Source organism: Pan paniscus, chromosome 2, assembly GCF_029289425.2.
Source record: "Pan paniscus chromosome 2, NHGRI_mPanPan1-v2.0_pri, whole genome shotgun sequence".
In the NCBI taxonomy this organism is placed as follows: Eukaryota; Metazoa; Chordata; class Mammalia; order Primates; family Hominidae; genus Pan; species Pan paniscus.
This window is the reverse complement of record NC_085926.1, coordinates 106,439,220-106,460,479: the sequence shown is the minus strand read 5'-3', so window position 1 is coordinate 106,460,479 and position 21,260 is coordinate 106,439,220. Positions and strand designations below refer to the sequence as shown.

Sequence of the window (21,260 nt, the reverse complement as noted above, 5' to 3'; positions counted from 1 at the left end):
CTTCAGCCTGGGTGACAGAGCAAGACTCAGTCTCAAAAAAATAAAATAAAATAAAAATACAAAAATAAGGAGCAAATTATGATAAAATGTATTAAGTGACATAATGGAGATGTGAACTAAGGCCCTTGGAATTCCAGTGGGAAGTAACTAACTCACAGGGGTGAGACCAGGAGGCTTTATTTCTCCTTGTTTTTTCTTCACATTTAAAAAAATCTATACTCTTATCTGCTTACCAGAAATATTTGAGGCATCTTACAATGAATGATCTGTCTAGAATGATCATTAAAATAAATCCCCACAATTATGAAAAGAAGAAAGCATAGTTGTTATTACATTTAATATTAAAATTCCTTACAACCGAAACAAAAAGAGAAAACCCATTCATTCAACTCTTTCAACAACTACTTTTTTAAATTTTATATTTTTAATGAATAAAATATATATAACATACAATTTACAATTTTAGCCATGTTTAAGTGTACAGTTCAGTGGCATGAAGAACATTCACATTGTTGTGTAATTAGCAATGTAATCCACTGCCAGAACTTTTTCATCATGTCAGCCTGAATAAACTATGTACTTATTAAACCAAAACTCCCCATTATCCCCTTCCTGTACTCCTGGTAACCACTGTTTCACCTTCTGACTCTAGACACCTTATGTAAGTGTAATCATACAATATTTGACCTTTTGTAACTGGCTTATTTCACTTAGCATAATGTCTTCAAGGTTCATCCATGTTGTAGCATGTATCAAAATTTCATTCCTTTTTAAGGCTAAATAATATTCCAGTGTATGCATATAACACGCTTATCTTTTCATCAGTCTATGGACACTTGGTTGCTTCCACTTTTTGGCTATTGTGAGTAATGCTGCTATGAATGTTAGTATATAAATATCTGTTTGAGTCTCTGCTTTCAATTCATTTGTGTCTATACCTAGAAGTGGAATTGTTAGAATAAATGGTAAATCTGTTATATTTTCTAGGAACCATCATATTGTTTTCCACAGTGGCCATACCTCTTTTCATTTTCACCAGCAATGCACAAAGTTTCCAATGTCTTCACACCCATGCCAACATTTGTTGTTTTCTGTTTTTTGGTTTTTTTTTTTTTTTTTGTAGTAGCTATCTTCATGGGTATAAAGTGGTATCTTATTGTGGTTTTGATTTGCATTTCCCTACTGGTTGGTGATGTTGAACATCTTTTTATGTGCTTATTGGCCATTTGTATATCTTTTGAGAAATGTCTATTTAAGTCCTTTGCCTGTTTTTAAAATTAGGATTTTTTTGTTGTTGTTTGACAAGTTTGTGATTTTTTTTTTTTTTTTTTTTTTATGGAGACAGAGTCTTGCTCTGTGGCTTAGGCTGGAGTACAGGGGGGCAATATCAGCTCACTGCAACTTCTGCTTCCCAGGTTCAAGCGATTCTTGTGCCTCAGCCTCCTGAGTAGCTGGGAAGCTGGGATTACAGGTGCACCACTACACTGGGCTAATTTTTATATTTTTAGTAGAGATGGGGTTTTGCCGTGTTGGCCAGGCTGGTCTCAACTCCTGACCTTAAGTGATCTACCCACCTCGGCCTCCCAAAGTGCTGGGATTACAGGCCTGAAACACCATGCCTGGCCTGTTGTGCAACAAATAATTTTGGAGGCCAGTCTGTGCTAGGGACTATTCTTGATGCTAGGGATACATCCATGAACAAGATATTGTCCCTGTCTTGTCTAGTGTGGGAGGTAGACAATAAATACATAAATACGTAACAAGTTCCATACAAAAAGGAAGTAAAGCAGAGTTAAAAAAATAAAGAATAATAGGATACAGAGGTTGTTGTAGATAGGGTGGTCAGGAAGTCAGTCCCTCAGAGAAGAGGACACAGCACAGATGTGAATGAAGTGAGGCAATGTGTTATGAAGATCTTGTAAACATCTTATATATTAACATATTCACATATGCTTTTATGGCATCTTATTTTATTTTTGCCATCCTGTTTGCTTTTTCCATGCTTTAAAACAAAGGCTTTTCTTAAAGAATGGTTTTTATTACAAAAACAAGGCATACTTACTGATAAATCAAGAAACACAGATGAGCAAATGAAATGTGTAATCTCCTCCACTCTCCCTTTTGGCTTCTTCTCAGGTTCTTTGCTGGAGCTTCCTTATCTTCCCTACTGCTAATTGCTCTAGGGCTGCTCAGGGCTCAAGCCTTGAATCTTTCCTCTTCCCTTTCTGTGCTCATTTCTTTGGTGCCCATCTCAAACTCAACATGAATAGAACTGAACTCTTCATCCCACCCTGCCTTTACTACCAACTCTTCATTTCTCGGTCTTCTTCAAAAATGCCACCTAGGTTCTCCCAATTGCCCTGACTCAAATCTCAGAATCATCCTGGACTCCTCTCTTTTTCATTGTCTCTACCTTTGAAATACATCCAAAAGCTCACAACTTATCACCATGGCCATGCCCACTGCCACCACCTAGCCCGAGCCACCATTTCTTACTACAACCTCCTTCCTGGTCTCCCTGCTTGCATCCTTGCCTACGATGGATAGTTGGATAGCTCTGCACCCAGAAGCTACTGTCAGTCCTTTCACAGTGTCAGTCAGCCCTTGTTCCACCATGTCCTGCTTCTGCTCTAAACTCAACAATGGCTCCAAATAAAACCCCACGTTCCTGTCACAGCTTCCTTAACCTCTATGATATTAGGTTGGTGCAAATGTAATTTTGGTTTTTGTCCTTACTTTTAATAGCAAAAACCGCAATTATGTTTGCACCAACCAATACTTCTCTGTCTCTCTCTAATCCCTACCGTTAGTAGCGAAATCTATCATTTTCTCGTCTCTCATTTCCCTCCACTCACATGTCCTGGCCTCTTGGATGTTTTTGGAGCATGTAAGCACTCCTATTGCAGGACTATTTTCACTAATTCTTCTTTCTGCCTGGAACTTTTCTCCTGTCCTCATGTCTTACTCCCTCACTTATTAAAGTAACTTCTTGGATGTTACCTTATTAGAAAAGCCTTCTCTAGCTACCTCCACCACTATCCCCCTAATCTAAATATTTTTCTTCATGTCATTCATACAGCTAGTTTTTATTGAATGTCCTAGCCTCCACCCCTCAATCTCCACCAGATGTAAGCTTTGTAAGAGCAGGGACCTCATTTGGTGTGTTCACTGCTATATTTCCAGGTTTAAAAATGTGCCTGGCACATAGTAATGGCTAATTATTCATTAAGTGAATCCTACCTACTCAGAGACAATCACTGTGAATGCCAAAGGACATATTTTTTACGCATTTTCTAGTTGAATATGCACATATAACTTTTTAAAATAAAAATATGTGATCATATTCATGTTGTTTCAGCCTAGTATTTTTTTACCAAATTATATGTGAACATCTTTTGTCTTTTCTGCAATATCTTTTTAGATGGCTACAAAATATTCCATTGTATGAATGTACCATAATTAACTTAAGCATCTTACTGGATACTGAGTTTTTTTCAGTATGCTTCTACCTTTAGCTCATTTTAAAAATGGAGGTGTTGAATTTTTCTTTAATTCTAAGGGTTCTTAATATATTAAGCTTTGGTAAATTTTTCCCAGTTAATTATTTAGGAAGGTTTTGAAGGAGCTGGACAGATGGAGAAGAAGGAACGGGGAAGGGCACCCAAACCCAAAGGGGCATCTTAGCCTTTGCCTCTTTCTTGAGTTCCAACTCCATATTTCCAACTCTCAGCTGCATATTTTCTAGTATCCTAAACTCTGCATGGCTAAAAGTCCATCATCTCCCCTAAATGATGTCTTCCTATTGGCATTTCTATTCATATTTATGGTATTGTTCTTCTTTCTACTTCTCAGACTGGAAACCTCCTAGTCATATTTCTCAGTCTCTCTTTCTCCCTTTCTCATTACGAATTTGGAGCTTCAGCATCTCACACTTCAGCATTCTGCAATGGGTTCACTCTGTACTTTAAAACTTCCTACTCTGGTCTGTCTTGCACATTTCCAAAATTAAGCATTCTAAAGCATGACTCTAATTATGTCATTTCTCTGCTTACAGCTCCTTTAACATTTCCCCATTCTTTAATTAATATGTTATAGCGGCATTAGATGTCTTCTGCGACCAGAAGTCACCCACTTTTCTCAGTTTCTCACTCACTCCCTGGTATCGTAGTCCAGTCCATCTGGGTTACAACCTCTTCTTTGACCATACCTTGTACTCTTCAACGCCTGTGGCTTCAAGTCGTGCTGTTCATTGTTAAGGAAACTCTTCTTCTCCCATATTTGCCTACAAAAACTCTTGTCATCCTTCAAGGCTCAGATTGAATGTTGTTTCTTTTTTAATCCTTCCCCAGTCATGCAGTCCAGAAGGGCTCTTTCCCTACTTCACAGTTTTGTGATATTCGATTTCTGTGTCTCTTATGCAGTTGTTTTACTGACATACTATTTTTTCCCATGTCTTATTTACTCTCATAGATTATAATTTCTTGATGCCAGGGATTTTTGCCTTTTTTATTTATCTTCTTATTACATTATCTAGCATCAGGGCTTACACATAGCAAATGCTCAGTAAACTTTGTTTAATAAATTAATGAAATATGAACAGCTCAAAAATTGTATTATAACCTTCCATAAAAGAGATTAATATCATTATCATAACCCCTGTAGACTGACAAAACTGGATTTTGCTTCATTCTTTCATATCTGGTTATTTGCAGATGGGACTGAACTGGGACAGAATTGGAAATTTGGAAAAGATTCCTTTTTGAGTTTCTCTACCTTTTTACCTGTTTTCAGGTGAAGTCATACTTTGTTCTTTCCATCTTCCTGATTTCAAAATAAACTTACGAAACCTGGTTATTATTCTCTAGACAGTAGTTTGCAAACTTGGCTGCTCAACAGAATCGCTGGGGAACTTTTAAAATCCTGAAGCTCAGGCCTTACCCAAGCCAGACAAGCCAGATTTCTGTGGGTGAATTTCAGGCATCAGTATTTGTTTTTACAACTTGCCAGGGACCCCAGTGTGCAGTCAAAGTTGAGGACTACCACAATAACAACTTTGTTCTCAAACTTTTATGTGTATCAGAATCACCTGGGTAACACGATAAAACTAGAGCGGCCCAGCCCCTAACCTGCTTCAGGGAGCCTGTTGTTTAATCTTTGATTAGCTCTCCAGGCTATTCCAATACACACTGATGCTTGAGAACCACCGCTCTAGCTAAATGTTACCTCTCCCAGGTAAGATCATGCAGCCTAATTAAAGTCCATGGGTTCATTCACAAGGTCCTGAAGGAACTGATGCTTATGGGTAGGAATTTCATAAAGCCTATTTGGGAATATGATTAAAATATGTTTACACATATTGCTATCTTTACAACAGTAGTTCCTGAATGTCAGATGGGCATTTAGTCATAGATTTACGCCATTTTCATCTTGGTTGCAAACTGTAAACATTTAGTGCAAATGAAGTAATTTACTTTTTGGAACATGATGACCTCTATTGTTTCCTCTTTCCCCCCAAAACAGAGAACATATGTGATGTATAATGTAAATCTCTGGAGTAAATCCAGGGTACACTAGTCCTGTCTATAGATACTCAACTATCTCTGGAGTAAGTGACAAATAATCCTGTAATGTTAGATGCTATTTCTGTTAAGCTTAAGGTGGGATACTCCTCAGAGAATCTGAATTTCTTTTGTTCATGGATAAAAATAGACTCAAAGGACTGTGCTTAACACTGGAAAAAGGATATATGAAGACTCGGCGTGGGGAACTATTCTTTGAGACTATTATTACCTGTATTATCTCTCTTCATGCTTCCAAAGCTTAGAAAAAACAAATGTTTCTCTGTTTTTTTTTTTAAACCTGGACAGATACTGGAAAATTGTTTTTCACATTGTTGGTTACTGTTCATCTCCACTCAGGTTGACCAGGCACATTGTATTTCTTCCCATCTTTTAAATATTTTCACATTGGATTAGATACTCTATAAAGTCTCTTTCAGTTCAAAAAGTCTATGATTTGACATACTGGATTCTCAATTTGAAATTATCAAGCTTTTGCCTCCAAACCTGGCACTGTTAGCAGGCACATCTCAGTATAGGATGGGCATGTCTGCTCTACCTTTGATTTTCATTTATTTTTCCAAATAGGCTTTGTGTTTTGAAAGGTTTCATAGCAACCAAGTACCCAGGCTATTATCACTGCAAATAAACTAACATAAAGTAGGTATGTAGCTTGTAGCAATGTATGTATTATATATATTGATTTTAGTTTATAAGAAAATCAAACATTTCAAACATTTTAAGCCTTGTAAACATTTTAAAGGCTGTGAAAAGGAAATTGATATTGCTAATACAGACGAGATAGAGCTCTCTAATTGTGTTTTGTTTTTACTTTATTTTCTGTTCGTGATTATTGCTCAGGAAAATTTGCAGTTTTTTTTTCTTTAGTGAATTAAAGAAAGGCTGCATTACCTTCTATTATAAGACATTATTCAACAGAATGACTATGCCAGACATACTAGCATATCTCCAAATTCCTTTAAAATAGAAAGCAGAGAGGGGTTTTGGATGAGTGGAATATTTATTTTGTTGGTAACTGAAATAGTCTACAATTTGAAATAAGCTTATAAATTTTTGCCTGTGTCATTATTTTGTGTCATTTTTTCATACCTGAAGTGATACATGCCTATTTACTTTTCCTTCTGATAATACTTAACTCTCCACTTCTTGAGGAAATGGAAGCTTTGTTTCATAAAACAATTTTGTGGGGTGTAAGTATTATTGTTGGGCAGCAGAGGGCACTACGGAGCAAACAGAGACCTTGCCGGGAAAGGAAGGGTGTTTTACAGATAGCTGGCAAGTGTCCTGGCTTCTGTTGATTGGTGCTTGTCTATAATTATCAGATTACATGGCCCAAGTCCGTGTTTTGTTGAAAGAGTCCACAAGTACATACATAGAAAGAGAAAACAAATTATAAAGATGGCATTTTCCATGTCCTTCAGACAAATTACATCTCAATTTTTAAAAGAGTCTGTTTTTGATACTAGTCCTCTTTTAGAAGATTCATACACCATAATATTCACCTTTTAAACTGTATAGTTATTGGGTATTAGTATATTCTCAAGGCTGTGCAACCACCACTATCTAATTCCGGAACATTTTATTATCACAAAAATAAACTTTTAGTAGCAACTATTAGTAGTTATTTTGATTTTTGCTTCTCCCCAGCCTGTGGCAACCAAAATCGACTTTCTGTCCTTATGGATTGCCTGTTCTGAACAGTTCATAGAAATGGAATCCTGCAATATGTGGCCTTTCGTGTCTGACTCCTTTCACTTAGCATAATGTTTTCAAGTTTCAGCCATGTTGTAGCGCACATCAATACTTCATTTTTGTAAAATGACTAGCAATATCGTATTATATGAGTATACCACATTTTTTAATCCATTCATCAGTGATGGACATTTCACTTTTTCCCACCTTTTGACTATTATGAATAATGCTGCTAGAAACATTTGTGTACAATTTTTTGTGTGAACATATGTTTTCATTTCTCTTGGGTGTGTACCTAAAAGTGATATTGCTGGGTTCCATAGTAACTCTATGATTAACTTCAGAGTAACTGTCAAACTGTTTCTCACAGCAAATACACACCATTTTGCATTCCCACCCACAATGCATGAGGGTTCACATTTTTCCACATCCTTGTCAACACTTGTTATTGTCTGCCGTTTTGATTATAGTCATTCTAGTGGCTGTGAGTGGCATTATATTTTCTTTTTCCTTAATGCCAACAAACTGAAGAAGTGAGATTTCAATGTGGCTTTGACTTGCATTTCGAAGAAATAATTTCCTTTAAACTTTTAGGATTCAGGCATTTATTTGAAAACTACAATCTACTTTGCTATGTTGATCTAAACACACTATCTTTCTGTCCTCTGGGTAGTTAGTTTGGCTATAATGGAATGAATCTTAACAGTGTTTTCCTCTCTCCTTCCTTTTCTTCTATTTCTGATGACCAGATGCTGACAAAGCTGCTTTCCTCATGGGCATTAACTCCTCGGAGTTGGTAAAGTGCTTGATCCATCCTAGAATCAAAGTTGGTAACGAATATGTTACCAGAGGTCAAACTATAGAACAGGTAAGGTGATATTTCAAGAGCATTATTATTCTATGATCTTCCAATAATTGTATATATATTGTACTGTATATTTTTCAACTACTAAGAATGTTTGCAATAATGAAAGCTTCTATAAATAAGCAAAAAAGAGCTCTTGGGATGACTATTCCAAATGTTTTTACTTGTGATGCACACCACAGTAAATGCTCTTGTCTGAAACATACATTTTGAAAGTTTTCCCTTAGGTAGCAAGTATCTTTGCAGATGCAGACAAACCCTCCACTTGTTGTGATCAACATCTTTGTCATCCAGCGAGGAAGCTTTCAAAGCTGTTCATTCCTAACATGGATAAAATTGGCAAATTGGCATGCTTCACGTATTTGGCATATTGCCTCCTTTGGCATAAAAGACACATGGTGACACGTTAGTTGAGAAACAGTTTTAGGACATATGCTAAAAATCAATATTTGAAAGGAGGTGTGTGTTGAAAACAGAAATGAGAGATGGAACGCCATGTAGATTTTGTTTAGCATCCAGGAGAATGTTATAGTAGAGAATAACAAATTCTCTGAGGCTTTGCCTTAATGCAGTAAATATTCCCAGGGCCACTGGATAATGAGACCATCTAAGCATGCTAGTATGTTTCAAAAATAATAATTTATATCTGTAGTGTGTAAGGGAAAATATGAGATAAGCTGGGCTGCAGTAATGCACACACACTAAAATCTCAGTGACAACAAAATATTTCTTACATCAAGTGCAATACAGAGTATACAGCCTTCTCTGTTTTGTAGTTCTATGTAGTTCTTTGTAGTTCTATGTCATCTGGGACACACGGCCTCCAAAGTGACTGCACAAGGAGAAAAGATCATTTGCAGAGAAAGTACAACCACCTTTAACTGCTTGGGCTAGAAGTAATATCACTTTCACTAACAGTCCATTGGTAAGAATTAGTAAAATAATACCTTTAGCTACAGAAAGGGGCTGAGAAATGTAGCCTTTCTGGAAAGAGGAAGTGGTGTCACACATAGTATGGATAAAGCATTCACAGTATTATTGCCTTCTATTCTTACAATAATACTCAGAGCTAAGTAGGGCAGAAATGCATAATTTATGTTTTTCCTAGTTGAGGAAACTGAGTCAAAGAGAATGTTAAGTAACATTCCAAAGGATATATAGCTAGTACTCAGGTGATACTGATTGTCTTACTCAGTATATACCCTAACTCTGAAAGAGAGATAGACAAATGTACAAATTTGTAATATAAGACAGTCATCTTATATATGATGACTAGAATAGATGTGTTTCCCTTGGTATATTAAGGTAACTGATGTGTCTGTGTTATTTAAAACATTTAAATGACTGATCAAAATCAATTTATTAATTTAGCTTACTCTATAAATGGATAATTCTACCTCTACTATAATACTAACTATACTATATTGAAATAATCTGCTTAGATTTTTGTCTTCTAACCTCTTTGAAGCATGAACTGTGTCTAATTCATCTTAGTACTCCAAGCATCTAAAACAATGCCCTGTAAGCCGTAAGTGCTCCACATATGTTAAAATAGACTACATTGAGCTAAACTTGAATCACGATCAGCAGGACACATAACTGAGCTATTTCTTGGCAGGGGGTTAGAGTTCGGCAGTTTCATGCCTTCTTAGACATTCACCACAACATGCATGCATGACATGCTATGTTTATAGAACAGGGTTTTTCTCTGTATAAAACTAATGAGCCCAAATAGCAAGAAGAGCAGATTTTGAATGTTTCTAATATAAAGAAATGATCAGTATTTGAGGTATAGATGTGCTGATAACCCTGATTTGATCATTACCACGTTGTATACATGTATCAAAATATCATTCTGTACCTCATAAATATATATATTTATTTATCAATTAAAATAATAATAAAAACAAAAAAAGCAAAAAATAAAAAAATAAAAAAATAAGGAGCCCCTAGGAGGGCTGAGAACAAGTCTTCAGCTCTCTAATATTGTGTTCTGAGGAATTAAAGACACAACATTATAGTAAGGACTCCAGCCTTTACTATAATAGGACCAGTGAAACAAGCTAATATATTATTATTCAACATTAAAATAAAAAATCCTCCTCCTCTCTCTCTCTCTCTCTCTCTCTCTCCTGGAGACATAGTAAGAAAGCATACTCTAAGGCTTTTTTTTTTCCCTTAGGAATTTTTCTGATTTTATAGAGACAATTGCCATTGCTAAAAATAGAGACATGTATGCTCTGTTGATGACAATTGCAAAAGATTGGAAAAATTTTTGCAACGTTAACATTCTATACAAAATTTAGTTCTAGCTATAATGCTAACTAACTCCGATACCTTGGTTAATTGTCTTCATCTCTCTGAGCCCCACAGTGAAGTGGTTGAACAACTTTGTATTTCTCAATGGTAATTGGCATTTAAGATGGGACAGTTCTTTATGGATGAGAGTGTCCTGCACACTGTAGATGTTTGGGATTCCTGGCCCCCAGGTAACTAAATGCCAGTAGCATTCTTAGTCACTGTGACAACCAGAAAATGCCACTTGCATTTCTAAATGCATTCCTCCTTTGAGGAGATACCATCCCAAGGTGAAAGCTGCTATATATGACTATCAAGAACTAAGGATCTTCAGGTCTAGTATTTTATGATTCCATGATATTTCTAACTATGTCACCTAGAAATAAGTTACTTTATGATTAATAATAAAATAATAATAATGTCCACTGAGTACTAACTATAGGTGATGTACTAAGTGCTTTGTATGGATTATCTCATTTAATCGAATAACAAGCCTATGAAGTAGATCTTGTATTTCTATTTTACAGCTACAGATAGTGACCCTTAGAAAGATTAACCACTCAAGGTGACACAACTAGTAAGTAAATACTGGGGTGAGGATGAGAAAGTGATAAAAGCAGAAAAGGGGTGGAAAACGGAGGATTAACATTTATTGGATACTAAGCGTCAAATATGCTGTCAGTTTATATCCTCTGTCTCACTGGATATCTCACAACAACCCTGAGCTACACATATTTCATTATTATTATTTTACAGATGAGAAAGAGAGAGATCAGCATAGTTAAAAATTTTGGCTGGGCACGGTGGCTCACACCCATAATTCCAGCACTTTGGGAGGCCAAGGCGGGTGGATCACCTGAGGTCAGGAGTTTGAGACCATCCTGGCCAACATGGTGAAACCTTGTCTCTACTAAAAATACAAAAAATTAGCCGGGCATGGTGGTGTGTGCTTGTAATCCCAGCCACTTGGGAGGCTGAGGCAAGAGAATCATTTGAACCTTGGAGGCGGAGGTTGCAGTGAGCTGAGATCGTGCCATTGTACTCCAGCCTGGGCAACAGAGCAACACTCTGTCTCAAAAACAAACAAAAAAGATTAACTATTTGACTTTGTTATTTTTTTTCTGTTGTTGTTTTCTATATGCACTATTGCCCCCCAGTAACCAAAGCCTTCTGTGAGGTTATTTTAAAAAGAGCTAAGAAATGGGTCCATTTAACCCTTGAAAAGTGGAAATATAGATTTAGCCACCTCATTTCCTCTCCATTGGACAGAAAATGATGAAAATGATTAATTAGTGAGCAACATATTGATCTGTTTCATGAATTCATTCAGCAGACCTTTACCATCCATTTATCGTACTGCCTACATTTCCAGGCTTTCTTCCTGTGTTTCTCCACTACTTCACACCTGACCTAACAGTGTCTCTCCCACTCCCACTTCTCAAGTATTTAGGGAATTAAAAGGGGGTGAGCAAGTTAGTCATGTTCTTTTTAAAGTTTCAAAGTGACTGCTGTAGACAGAGTGATTTCTTCAGTGTTACAGAGGATGAAAATCATTCTTGATGCTTTATTTGTACGTGTGTGCTCTTGATGCTGATAATAAAAAACTGTGATGCCATCCGGCTTATGGATTACTGTGGAAATGACTCAAGATAACTGATCAGGGAGTGGGTGACTCATAACTAAATCACCACCAGACACCAACTGGCTCCTGCTGTGTGCTCTCTCCTGGGCAGAAGGATGGATGTGATAGGCCTATTTTAAATGTTAAGTGATTGGAGCACGTTCTGTTTCCAGGCTTGGAGAATGGCCAGCTAAAATTCTCCCTTCCTTGGAGTATGTCAGAAACCTGCTACTACAGCAGCGCTATTGGAGTTATGGAAGTAGGATCTGCATTTGTAGAGCATCATCCAGGCACAAAGGTTGGCGCTCTCCCCAGTAGGTTACTTTAGAACCTTTTCCACACCCCTCCAGGGAAGGAAAAGGCAGCCTCAGTTTTACAGCAGGAGAATCTGAGTCAGAATGATTCACAAATGGCTATTCTCTGTCCAGGTTGTTGAGACCAAAACTGGGAACTAATATAATAAAGAGTTGGAAGCTAAGCTAGGAAGATCCTTTAAGAGTGTTTTTCAGATGAAGATGCTGCTTTCCAGAAAGGTTAGATCACTTGCCAAAGGTTACACAATTTATAGCAGCTACAGCAGTGGCAGAACAAGGGTTAGGGATTATAAATTTCTAATGTACTGTACCACTACTTTTCAAACTATTGTGCGTGGTATTACAAATATTCTGAATCTTATTAAGATGGTAAGGAAGACTTCATTCAGGACTGCTGCAATAGATATATTGCAACAGGGGAGAGATACTGGGCTCAACTGCAAGTAAAACAAGGATAAGTGGGGATTTACAGCCCAAGACCAGAGGGAGGGGATCAGTGGATGGAAAATTACTAACAGGGGGTAGGAGGATTTTTTTAAATTGACCTAACAGGATTCTTGCTAAAGGCAGGCCAAGAACATATACATCAAAGGTGAGGGATAAGGAATTTAATCAGAGATCAAGGGTGAGTGATTCAGCAGACTTCTTCCTGCAGCTGGGCTAGACAGGCTGAAGACAGGACAGGTAAGGTGGAGGCAAGGGGTCAGAGGATCCTCATTAAAGTTTGGTCAAGGAGAGAGTCTTTGTCAATAGGAATCAGCTGGGGATTGTTAGCTTACAGATTCTGATTCAGTAGGTCTGGGACTGGGCCTGAGAGTTTGCATTTTTAACAAACTCTTAGGTGGTGCTGCTGCTGGTCTTAGGATCACACTTTGAATAGCAAGGCTTTGGGACACATCACCACACCATACCCCAGGATAGTTAGTCCTTTAATAATAGGAACATGATTCCTCTCATCTGTGTTTTCATAAGGAGGCACCAGGCTAGCTTACTCCTTTCTCCTACCCATCTCCTTTCCTCCTTTTTCTTCCCTTCCTCTCTCCTTCATTTTCCCCCTCCCTCCCTCCCTTCTTTCCTTCCTTCCTTCCTTCCTTTCTTCCTCCCTCCCTCCCTTCTTTCCTTCCTTCCTTCCTCCCTCCCTCCCTCCCTCTCTTCCTCCCTCCCTTCCTTCCTCTTTCTCCTTTTCTTTCTTTCTTTTTCTCTCTCTCTCTCTTTCTTTTCTTCCTTTTCTCCTTGTATTCAGCAGAATGTTGGAAGCACAGAAGGTCAATAAAGACATCCTAATTTGACTAGAAAGCAGTTGATGATAGAGAATGCCCAGGATTAAAATGAACACTTCAGTCAGATGAAGGAGTGTTTTCAATGTGATTTCTAGGTAACCTGTGCTGTCGGTGCCCTGTCCAAGTCAATGTATGAAAGGATGTTTAAGTGGCTAGTAGCACGGATCAACAGGGCCCTGGATGCCAAGCTGTCAAGGCAGTTCTTCATTGGCATTCTTGACATCACTGGTTTTGAAATCCTTGAGGTAAGTGTATCTGGTAAGAAGGAAGTCAATGCATATTTATAAGAAGATTAGAAAACGTTAGTTGAAGATGGGAAAATATGGTCAAAGCATGGGGATCATTCTGTGCAAACCTTAAGGGCTACCTTGTTTGGAAAAGAGCTATAATTAATATCAATAATAATTATTGTTATACCAAATGGTATTAAGTATTTATTGATTTCTTAATTCTGGCTTACATAAAGGTAAATAGAGGTAAAGGAATTAATTATGATTTTAAATTTTAATACCATTAAGTGCTATATTATTGTAATAATCTTTAGAAAATTGTACTTAATGATATTACAATTCAAAATTACAATTAATTAAGTTAATTGAGCATTTGTTACTTGTTGGGTCTATTTCTGATCATATAATAATGGTTATGGTTTTTTCTTTACCGGACATTCTTGAAAGTGGACCTCAATTTTATTTTTATCTCTTGTTCTTACCTATTCATATCCTTGAAGTATAATAGCCTTGAGCAACTTTGCATTAATTTTACCAATGAAAAATTACAACAATTCTTCAATCGGCACATGTTTGTTCTGGAGCAAGAGGAATATAAGAAAGAAAGCATTGAATGGGTGTCTATTGGCTTTGGTCTGGATTTGCAAGCTTGCATAGATCTCATTGAGAAGGTAATATATGTTTTTCTCTTTGTCCATTTTCATTTCGGGAGAATTGTCCCTGCCTGCTACGTTGATCCATGTCAGGACTTAGGCCCTATCAGAGGATGGGAAATGGGGGCGGAAAGCCCTGCACATTTTATCTTAATGGTGTTTGTGTGCATCACCCGTGGCATCCAAACGAAACTCTCTTGTCAGTTGCCCCACTCCATCATCTGTAATGCAGGCTTTCACCGCACATTTGATGCTAATGCATGGCCTCCACTGTTAACGTGAGCGGAAACTTGTCGAGATTAAAAATGGTCATGCTCTTGACTGGAAAAACACAGAGCTGAAAATATGAGCACTAACTGATTAACATAAGGTGAATGAGTAGACCCAGAGCAGCTTAACAAAATTTGGCAAATTAGCATGCAAACAAACAACTGCCATCAATCCTCAAGGCCACTACCTTGCAGGATGTAGTTTGTTCATTTAATTGGACAAGTACCAGTTAGTTTAAGTAATTTATGACAATACTTCATGGCTTATTAGTAAATTAGCTGCAGTGTACGGTTTCTGAATTTGGTGATGTCCCAATACTCTGAAATCTTTCTGCATGTTCTGGGAAAGATGAGCAGGCTTTGCTGGGGGATTATGTATAGTCCTTTCTGTGGCTTTCTCCATGGGAGCAAGCATGGCGGCATGTTAGCAGTTACATGCCTCTTGGGCCTCGCCATAATCGTGGATTGCAGTGAATCTTCAAGATGGATCTGGGCAGTCTGAAGCCTTTCATTTCCTGAATACTCTAGCTATGCTGTCACAGTTGATTCTCAACAATCCTGCTAGGAAGGAGCTAGGGCAACTGACCTCTCCCTGTCCTTTGCAAGCCCTGGGTTTTATCAATCCGTGTCCTATCAATTTCATTTATTAGGCTTTAGATCTTCTTAAAAATAACTATTATTTCCAACAGGAGTAGATATCCCATTGATTTTATTTATTTTATAACAAGTGAACTTCCTGGGGGAAAGACAGGCTGATTAAAAAATATTAATAATGAATCAAACATGAGCTGATTAAAAACAGTAATAAAGATGAACCAACTATGATCTGGTATGTATTCTGGCCTTATAAGAGCTGTAGTTGTCTCATTAGAAATGAAACAAAAGAACTGGAGGTCCTCAGAGGAACAGATTTATCTTCTGGCAATTGTCACCTATAATATATACTCACTTTGATTATGACAAGATACTGTTTTCAGGCAGGAACATGGGACATAGACATTGTTCAGATCCTGACAAGTTCTGTGAATGTTACTGATTTTTAGTTGATCTGAAGTCTGTTGCCTCATTTATGCCAGTCTTGGTTATTCCAAATAACACACTAGCATCACGGATGTAATTTCCTGTTGTATTTTCTACTGATATAATAAAATGAGAAAAAATTACTGACCAAATGATAAAAGGAAAAGATAAGTTTTTGGTTTTCTACAAACAATTTTAACAGGATCCAGGTCAGGCAAATGAAAATACCAAAGCCTTCCTTGAAAAGATTCTAAATTTTGAAAAGACCCATTATGTTCGTTGGGGCTATCTGAAGAAGATTTGTAGCAAATATTAATGATCAAACTCAGTCCTTGAAATAAAATGCATAATGGGATGTTTTTAAAATTTGAAAGTACTAAAACACATCAATATATATAAAATGTTGTATAACATGCATCTCTGTATACGTATAAGAAAAAAGGATTTTCATTACATAAAAGTTTCATATTTGTAAGTTTACAGAAAAGTCTATATCAGCTGGGTGCAGTGGCTTATGCCTGTAATCCCAGCACTTTGGGAGGCCAAGGTGAGTGGATCACTTGAGGTCAGGAGTTTGACACCAGCCTGGCTAACATGGTGAAACCCTGTCTCTACTCAAAATACAAAAATTAGCCAGATGTGGTGGCGCATGCCTGTAGTCACAGCTACTAGGGAGGCTGAGGCAGGAGAATAGCTAGAACCTGGGAGGTGGAGGTTGTAGTGAGCCGAGATCGCACCACTGCACTCCAGCCTGGACAACAGAGCGAGATTCTATCTCAAAAAAAAAAAAAAAGTTTATATCAAACTAAAGTAAAAAATGTATTCTAACACAAACTTTAATTGTTAATTTGGTCTTCAAGTTTACCGTGACCTCCTTTCACATTTGTGCTGTGAACAAATTTATTATAGGATTTGCTCATACTTATTTTATTACTTGAAATATTCTAGTTTGTTTAGAACTTGTACATCAATAATTTATATACTAAAGTATTAATATATGATTACATATTTATGGTTATACATAAGGCATTGGTAAAGAGATTTTCCCTATTATTTCCTAATAAATACTCTCCAAGTTATACATTTAAAAACTTACTATTCATTTGGTGTAAACACCCTAGAAGGCAACATACTTCTTCCAGTAATTTAGCTCTTTGGAAAATTTCTCACGAGATTGGGATTAGGATAGATTTTAGAATTTTACCAGCCTCAAGAGAAAATTTGCTTCAATACTTTTCATTCACTGGTTTTTGAGTCCAAACTATACTACCTAGCTTGATCACATTATTTGCCTTATTGGCCTGACTTGACCTGAATAACATGTAATGATATACCATCAGACAACAGGAATTTTTCATGTTAGTAGTCAATAGTATCAGGTATCCCAAAGAAAGTTCTAAAATATTTTAAATACTGGCAGTATCTTGGCATTATGTGTTATCACCTCCCAAAAGAAACTTTTCAGATGTGTTAATTATTGTGTTTTTAATATAAAATGAATCATATTAATATCTAGTTGTATGTTGTATGCACATGAGTATTTTCTTTAAACACATAACTCCATCCTTTTTTTGATTGGCAACTCTTACATTTTGTTTGATAATTGATCACAGCAAAGCAGTCAAGTTCCCAGAACTCAGACCTGTATGTCTCAGGGTTCACCTGTCAATTAATTACTCAGCAGAAATGTGCTGAGGGCCTACACTTTAGTTACCTCGGAACCTACTATGATAAGGGTTATGATGTACAAACCCCAGAAGGCATCATCCTGGCACTCCAGGAACTTCTAGTATTATTGGAAATAAGCCTTAAAACAGAGGCTTTTATTTTTTATTAAACCAATAAGTAAGTCTATTTTGCAACTATTTGTTTTGGTTGCTCTCTGTTCACCCCATTGCTGAAGGAGGAAATCCTGCCCTAGGTTTATGGGAAAGGCTGAACATATGACATCCAACACTAGACAGATGAGACCAGCATTTTATTGGCCACTTATGCTCACAGCCTGCAGGGGGGACACCTTGAACCATGCGGGGCCATGAGAGGGTTATGCTGAGAATAGAGTGAACAAGCAGGGGCTTTAGGAGGCAGGCTTTGTAGTAATTATAGGTGACGTGACAATAGAATCCTACAGAAGGATGCAACAGGCTTGTTTGAATAATTTCATGGGCTGATAGAGAAATGAAACCCGTTACTCAGGTATAAGCAGGCACTACCTATGGTCCCTGCCATAAGGAAGGTGTTTGGCTAAGGGATCTAACACATGGGAGCACAACAGAAAGGGAACTTTTGAGCCCCTCCTGGTTTTTCCCAGATGTCAAGGCACACATAATGTTGGGCCTTAATTTTAGGCCTTCTACCACACTACTATGTATAAGACTCTGCGTAAAATGCTGTAGAAAAATGTAAGCATTTTTATAAATAGTTTTTGCCTTCAGGAAATTTGCAGTCAAGTAAAGGATTTGTAAGTCTAATAAAAGTAAAAATGCATTTAAAAATTATGCGCTATATAAATGCAATAAAATTTTCCTACACACCACATTCTCTCCATCAGCAAGTTGGCACTCAGCTCTAAATTTGACGCATATCTTATTTTTAATGACTTCTCATAAGCTCCAACACTACCACTACTCTAGACCAGGGGTCAGCAAACTGACTTTGTGGACCCAATCTAGCCTGCAGCCTGTTTAGGTAAATCAAGTTTGATGGGAGCATGGCCACACTCATTTTGTTTACATGTTGTTGCATGCTGCTTTTAGTGTTTCAATGACTAAGTGGATGGCAAGGGTCTGACAGAGACTATATGGTCCTTTAGAGAAAAAGTGTGCTAATGGAGGTCATGAGATTTGCAGTAACATTTTTTGTTTGTTTTTTTGTTTTTTGAGACAGAGTCTCTCTCTGTTGCTCAAGCTGGAGTGCAATGGTGTGATTTGGGCTCACTGCAACCTGTGCCTCCCAGATTCAAGCGATTCTCCTGCCTCAGCCTCCCGGGTAGCTGGGATTACAGGCACACACCACCAATCCTGGCTAATTTTTGTATTTTTAGTAGAGACAGGATTTTACCATGTTGGCCAGGCTGGTCTCGAACTCCTGATCTCAGGTGATCTGCCCGCCTCAGCCTCCCAAAGTGCTGGTGTGAGCCACCTCACCCAATCTGTTTGTTTTTTAAAACCCTTTAAAAATGTAAAAGCCATTCTTAGCTCACTGGCTTTCCAGTACAGAGTGCAGGCAGGACTGAGCCCATGAGCCCTACTTTCTAAACCAATGATCCTCTTTAAGCATACATCAAATCACAGCACTTCATTTAAAAAGCCTCCAAAGGCTTCCTATTACATTTAAAATGAAAGCCACATGTCTTACTACAGCCTATAAGGCCTTTGAGCTCCAGCTGCTCCTTACCCCTTTGACATTATCTCTTAAAATGTGCTCCGTCAAGCTAGCTTTTCTCTGCCCACACTGGCCTCTGGCAGGACCTCAGACTTGCCAAGTGGGCTCTGGCCTCGGGGCCTTTGCATTCTTCATTTTTCTGTCTGGAATACTTGTGCACAGATCTTGTCAGCTTGTTGTTCTCATTCAGGAGAGGTGTCTTACCCAATGACTCTATCTAAAACCTCCTTACCCCCTGTCATTCTCTACTTCTTTACTTTGTATGTTTTCCTCAGAGCATTTATATGAAACTAAGTCATTTGTTTTTTGGAGTTATTTCTTTGTTTACTTGCCTACCGTCTGCCACTCCACTAAATGTGTGCACCCTGAGGACAGGCACTTTGTATATGTGGCTCACAGCTGCATCAATCACCAGCGGCTACTGGTATCGTTATTAAGTAGCAGATATTTAATTAATATTTGTTGAATGGATGATTGCTAGTTTTATACAGTGAATATTCTTCCCTTTGTCAATTGATTAGGTTCCTGGGAAAGAATTTATACTGACCCCCTACTGAAAGTGCCGGTGTTTTTAAAGAAATCTGCTGCTCTTATGTCTCTTCAACAGCCAATGGGCATCCTTTCCATCCTTGAAGAAGAGTGTATGTTTCCTAAGGCTACAGACCTGACTTTCAAGACCAAACTCTTTGACAACCATTTTGGAAAGTCGGTTCATCTCCAGAAGCCCAAACCTGATAAGAAGAAATTTGAAGCTCATTTTGAACTTGTCCATTATGCAGGAGTGGTGAGTTACCTCTGGACCCCCGGTCTTGAATTTTCCTGACTTTGTTTCAAATGCGCTCAGCCAAAGTCCTTAGATGATATTTAAGTAATGTTTAGATTAAATGAAGAAAAGAACAAAATACATCTCAGTTCCACAAAAAAGGTAGTGTAGCCTTTTAGCACTCAGGAAATGAACAATAGCATTCCATGTGCACAGAGGTCAAAAATCTCCAAATGGACTCTGTCAACCTCAACTCAAAGCAAGGCAGCTTCAGAAAGGCATGGAGACCATCAAAGTCATGGTTTTCCCCCATTTGTCCTTCCTTTTAACTTAACGTTGTGTGAATGAATGATTTCAGTTGATCTTTTTATTGAAGATTTTTTTATTCTCCCGTAAAGAAATAGTCAATGCGAAGTAATGGTCTCCAAACTATGGCCAAAAACGGTTTCTAATGACCCTTGCTACCTCTCATTTCCTCACCAGTGTATATGCCCCTTTTTCTGCATTTCTACTTCTGGCTGGTGACTCTGGTGGAACAAAAAGAGAATTGATAAAAGATAAAATAATACTTCGACCTAAAAATGGCCTGCCAGCTGTACACAGATATGTTTATAGTTCTCTTCTTTGATATCCTGGCATATTAATTATAATGATATATACAGTAAAATACCATTGCAATTGCTGGGTTTTTTTTTGAGTGTTCACTGTATGTCAGAGACAGTTGGATTATTTCACCATTCTTGCCTTTAAAGGACTGCTGGTGTGAAATACCATTCAATCCTTCCTTCCTCTCTGTTGCTCTCTCCCCCCTTTCTTTTCTCTCCTCTCTTCTACTTCTTCCCCTATCTCTCTCCCTTCTTCCCTTCCTGTCTGTTCCTTTCTTTTGACAATGTTAATGATAAGAATCTTGAGAATCTTTTTGGGCTGCACAATGGGCTTTTGGAGGTTATTCTGTACTATTACATTAAACTGATTTAAAGGTAAAGGACCCATATAATTTGTGATTTATTAAAAGTAATGCACAGGCTGGGCATGGTGGCTCCCTGTAATCCCAGCACTTTGGGAGGCTGAGATGGGTGGATTGCTTGAGCCCTAGGAGTTTGAGACCAAACCGAGCAACATGTGGAAACCAAATCTCCACACACACACAAAATAAATAAAAATACAAAAAAAATTAGCCAGGCATGGTGGCATGTGCCTATAGTCCCAGCTACTCTGGAGGCTGAGGGGGAAGGATTGATTGAGACCAGGAGGTCGAGGCTACAGTGAACTGTGACTATGCCACTGCATTC

General features: G+C 37.8%; 1 protein-coding gene across 1 annotated transcript in view; it reads left to right on the top strand.

The window, feature by feature from the left end:
- MYH15 (myosin heavy chain 15) overlaps positions 1–21,260 on the top strand; it is a 138,154-nt gene that overhangs the window by 26,138 nt on the left and 90,756 nt on the right. The window contains exons 12-15 of the mRNA XM_034957056.3: positions 8,021–8,139; positions 13,745–13,894; positions 14,380–14,550; positions 19,813–19,989. Of these exons, the coding sequence (XP_034812947.2) occupies positions 8,021–8,139; positions 13,745–13,894; positions 14,380–14,550; positions 19,813–19,989 (617 nt within the window). The remainder of the gene's footprint in view (positions 1–8,020; positions 8,140–13,744; positions 13,895–14,379; positions 14,551–19,812; positions 19,990–21,260) is intronic.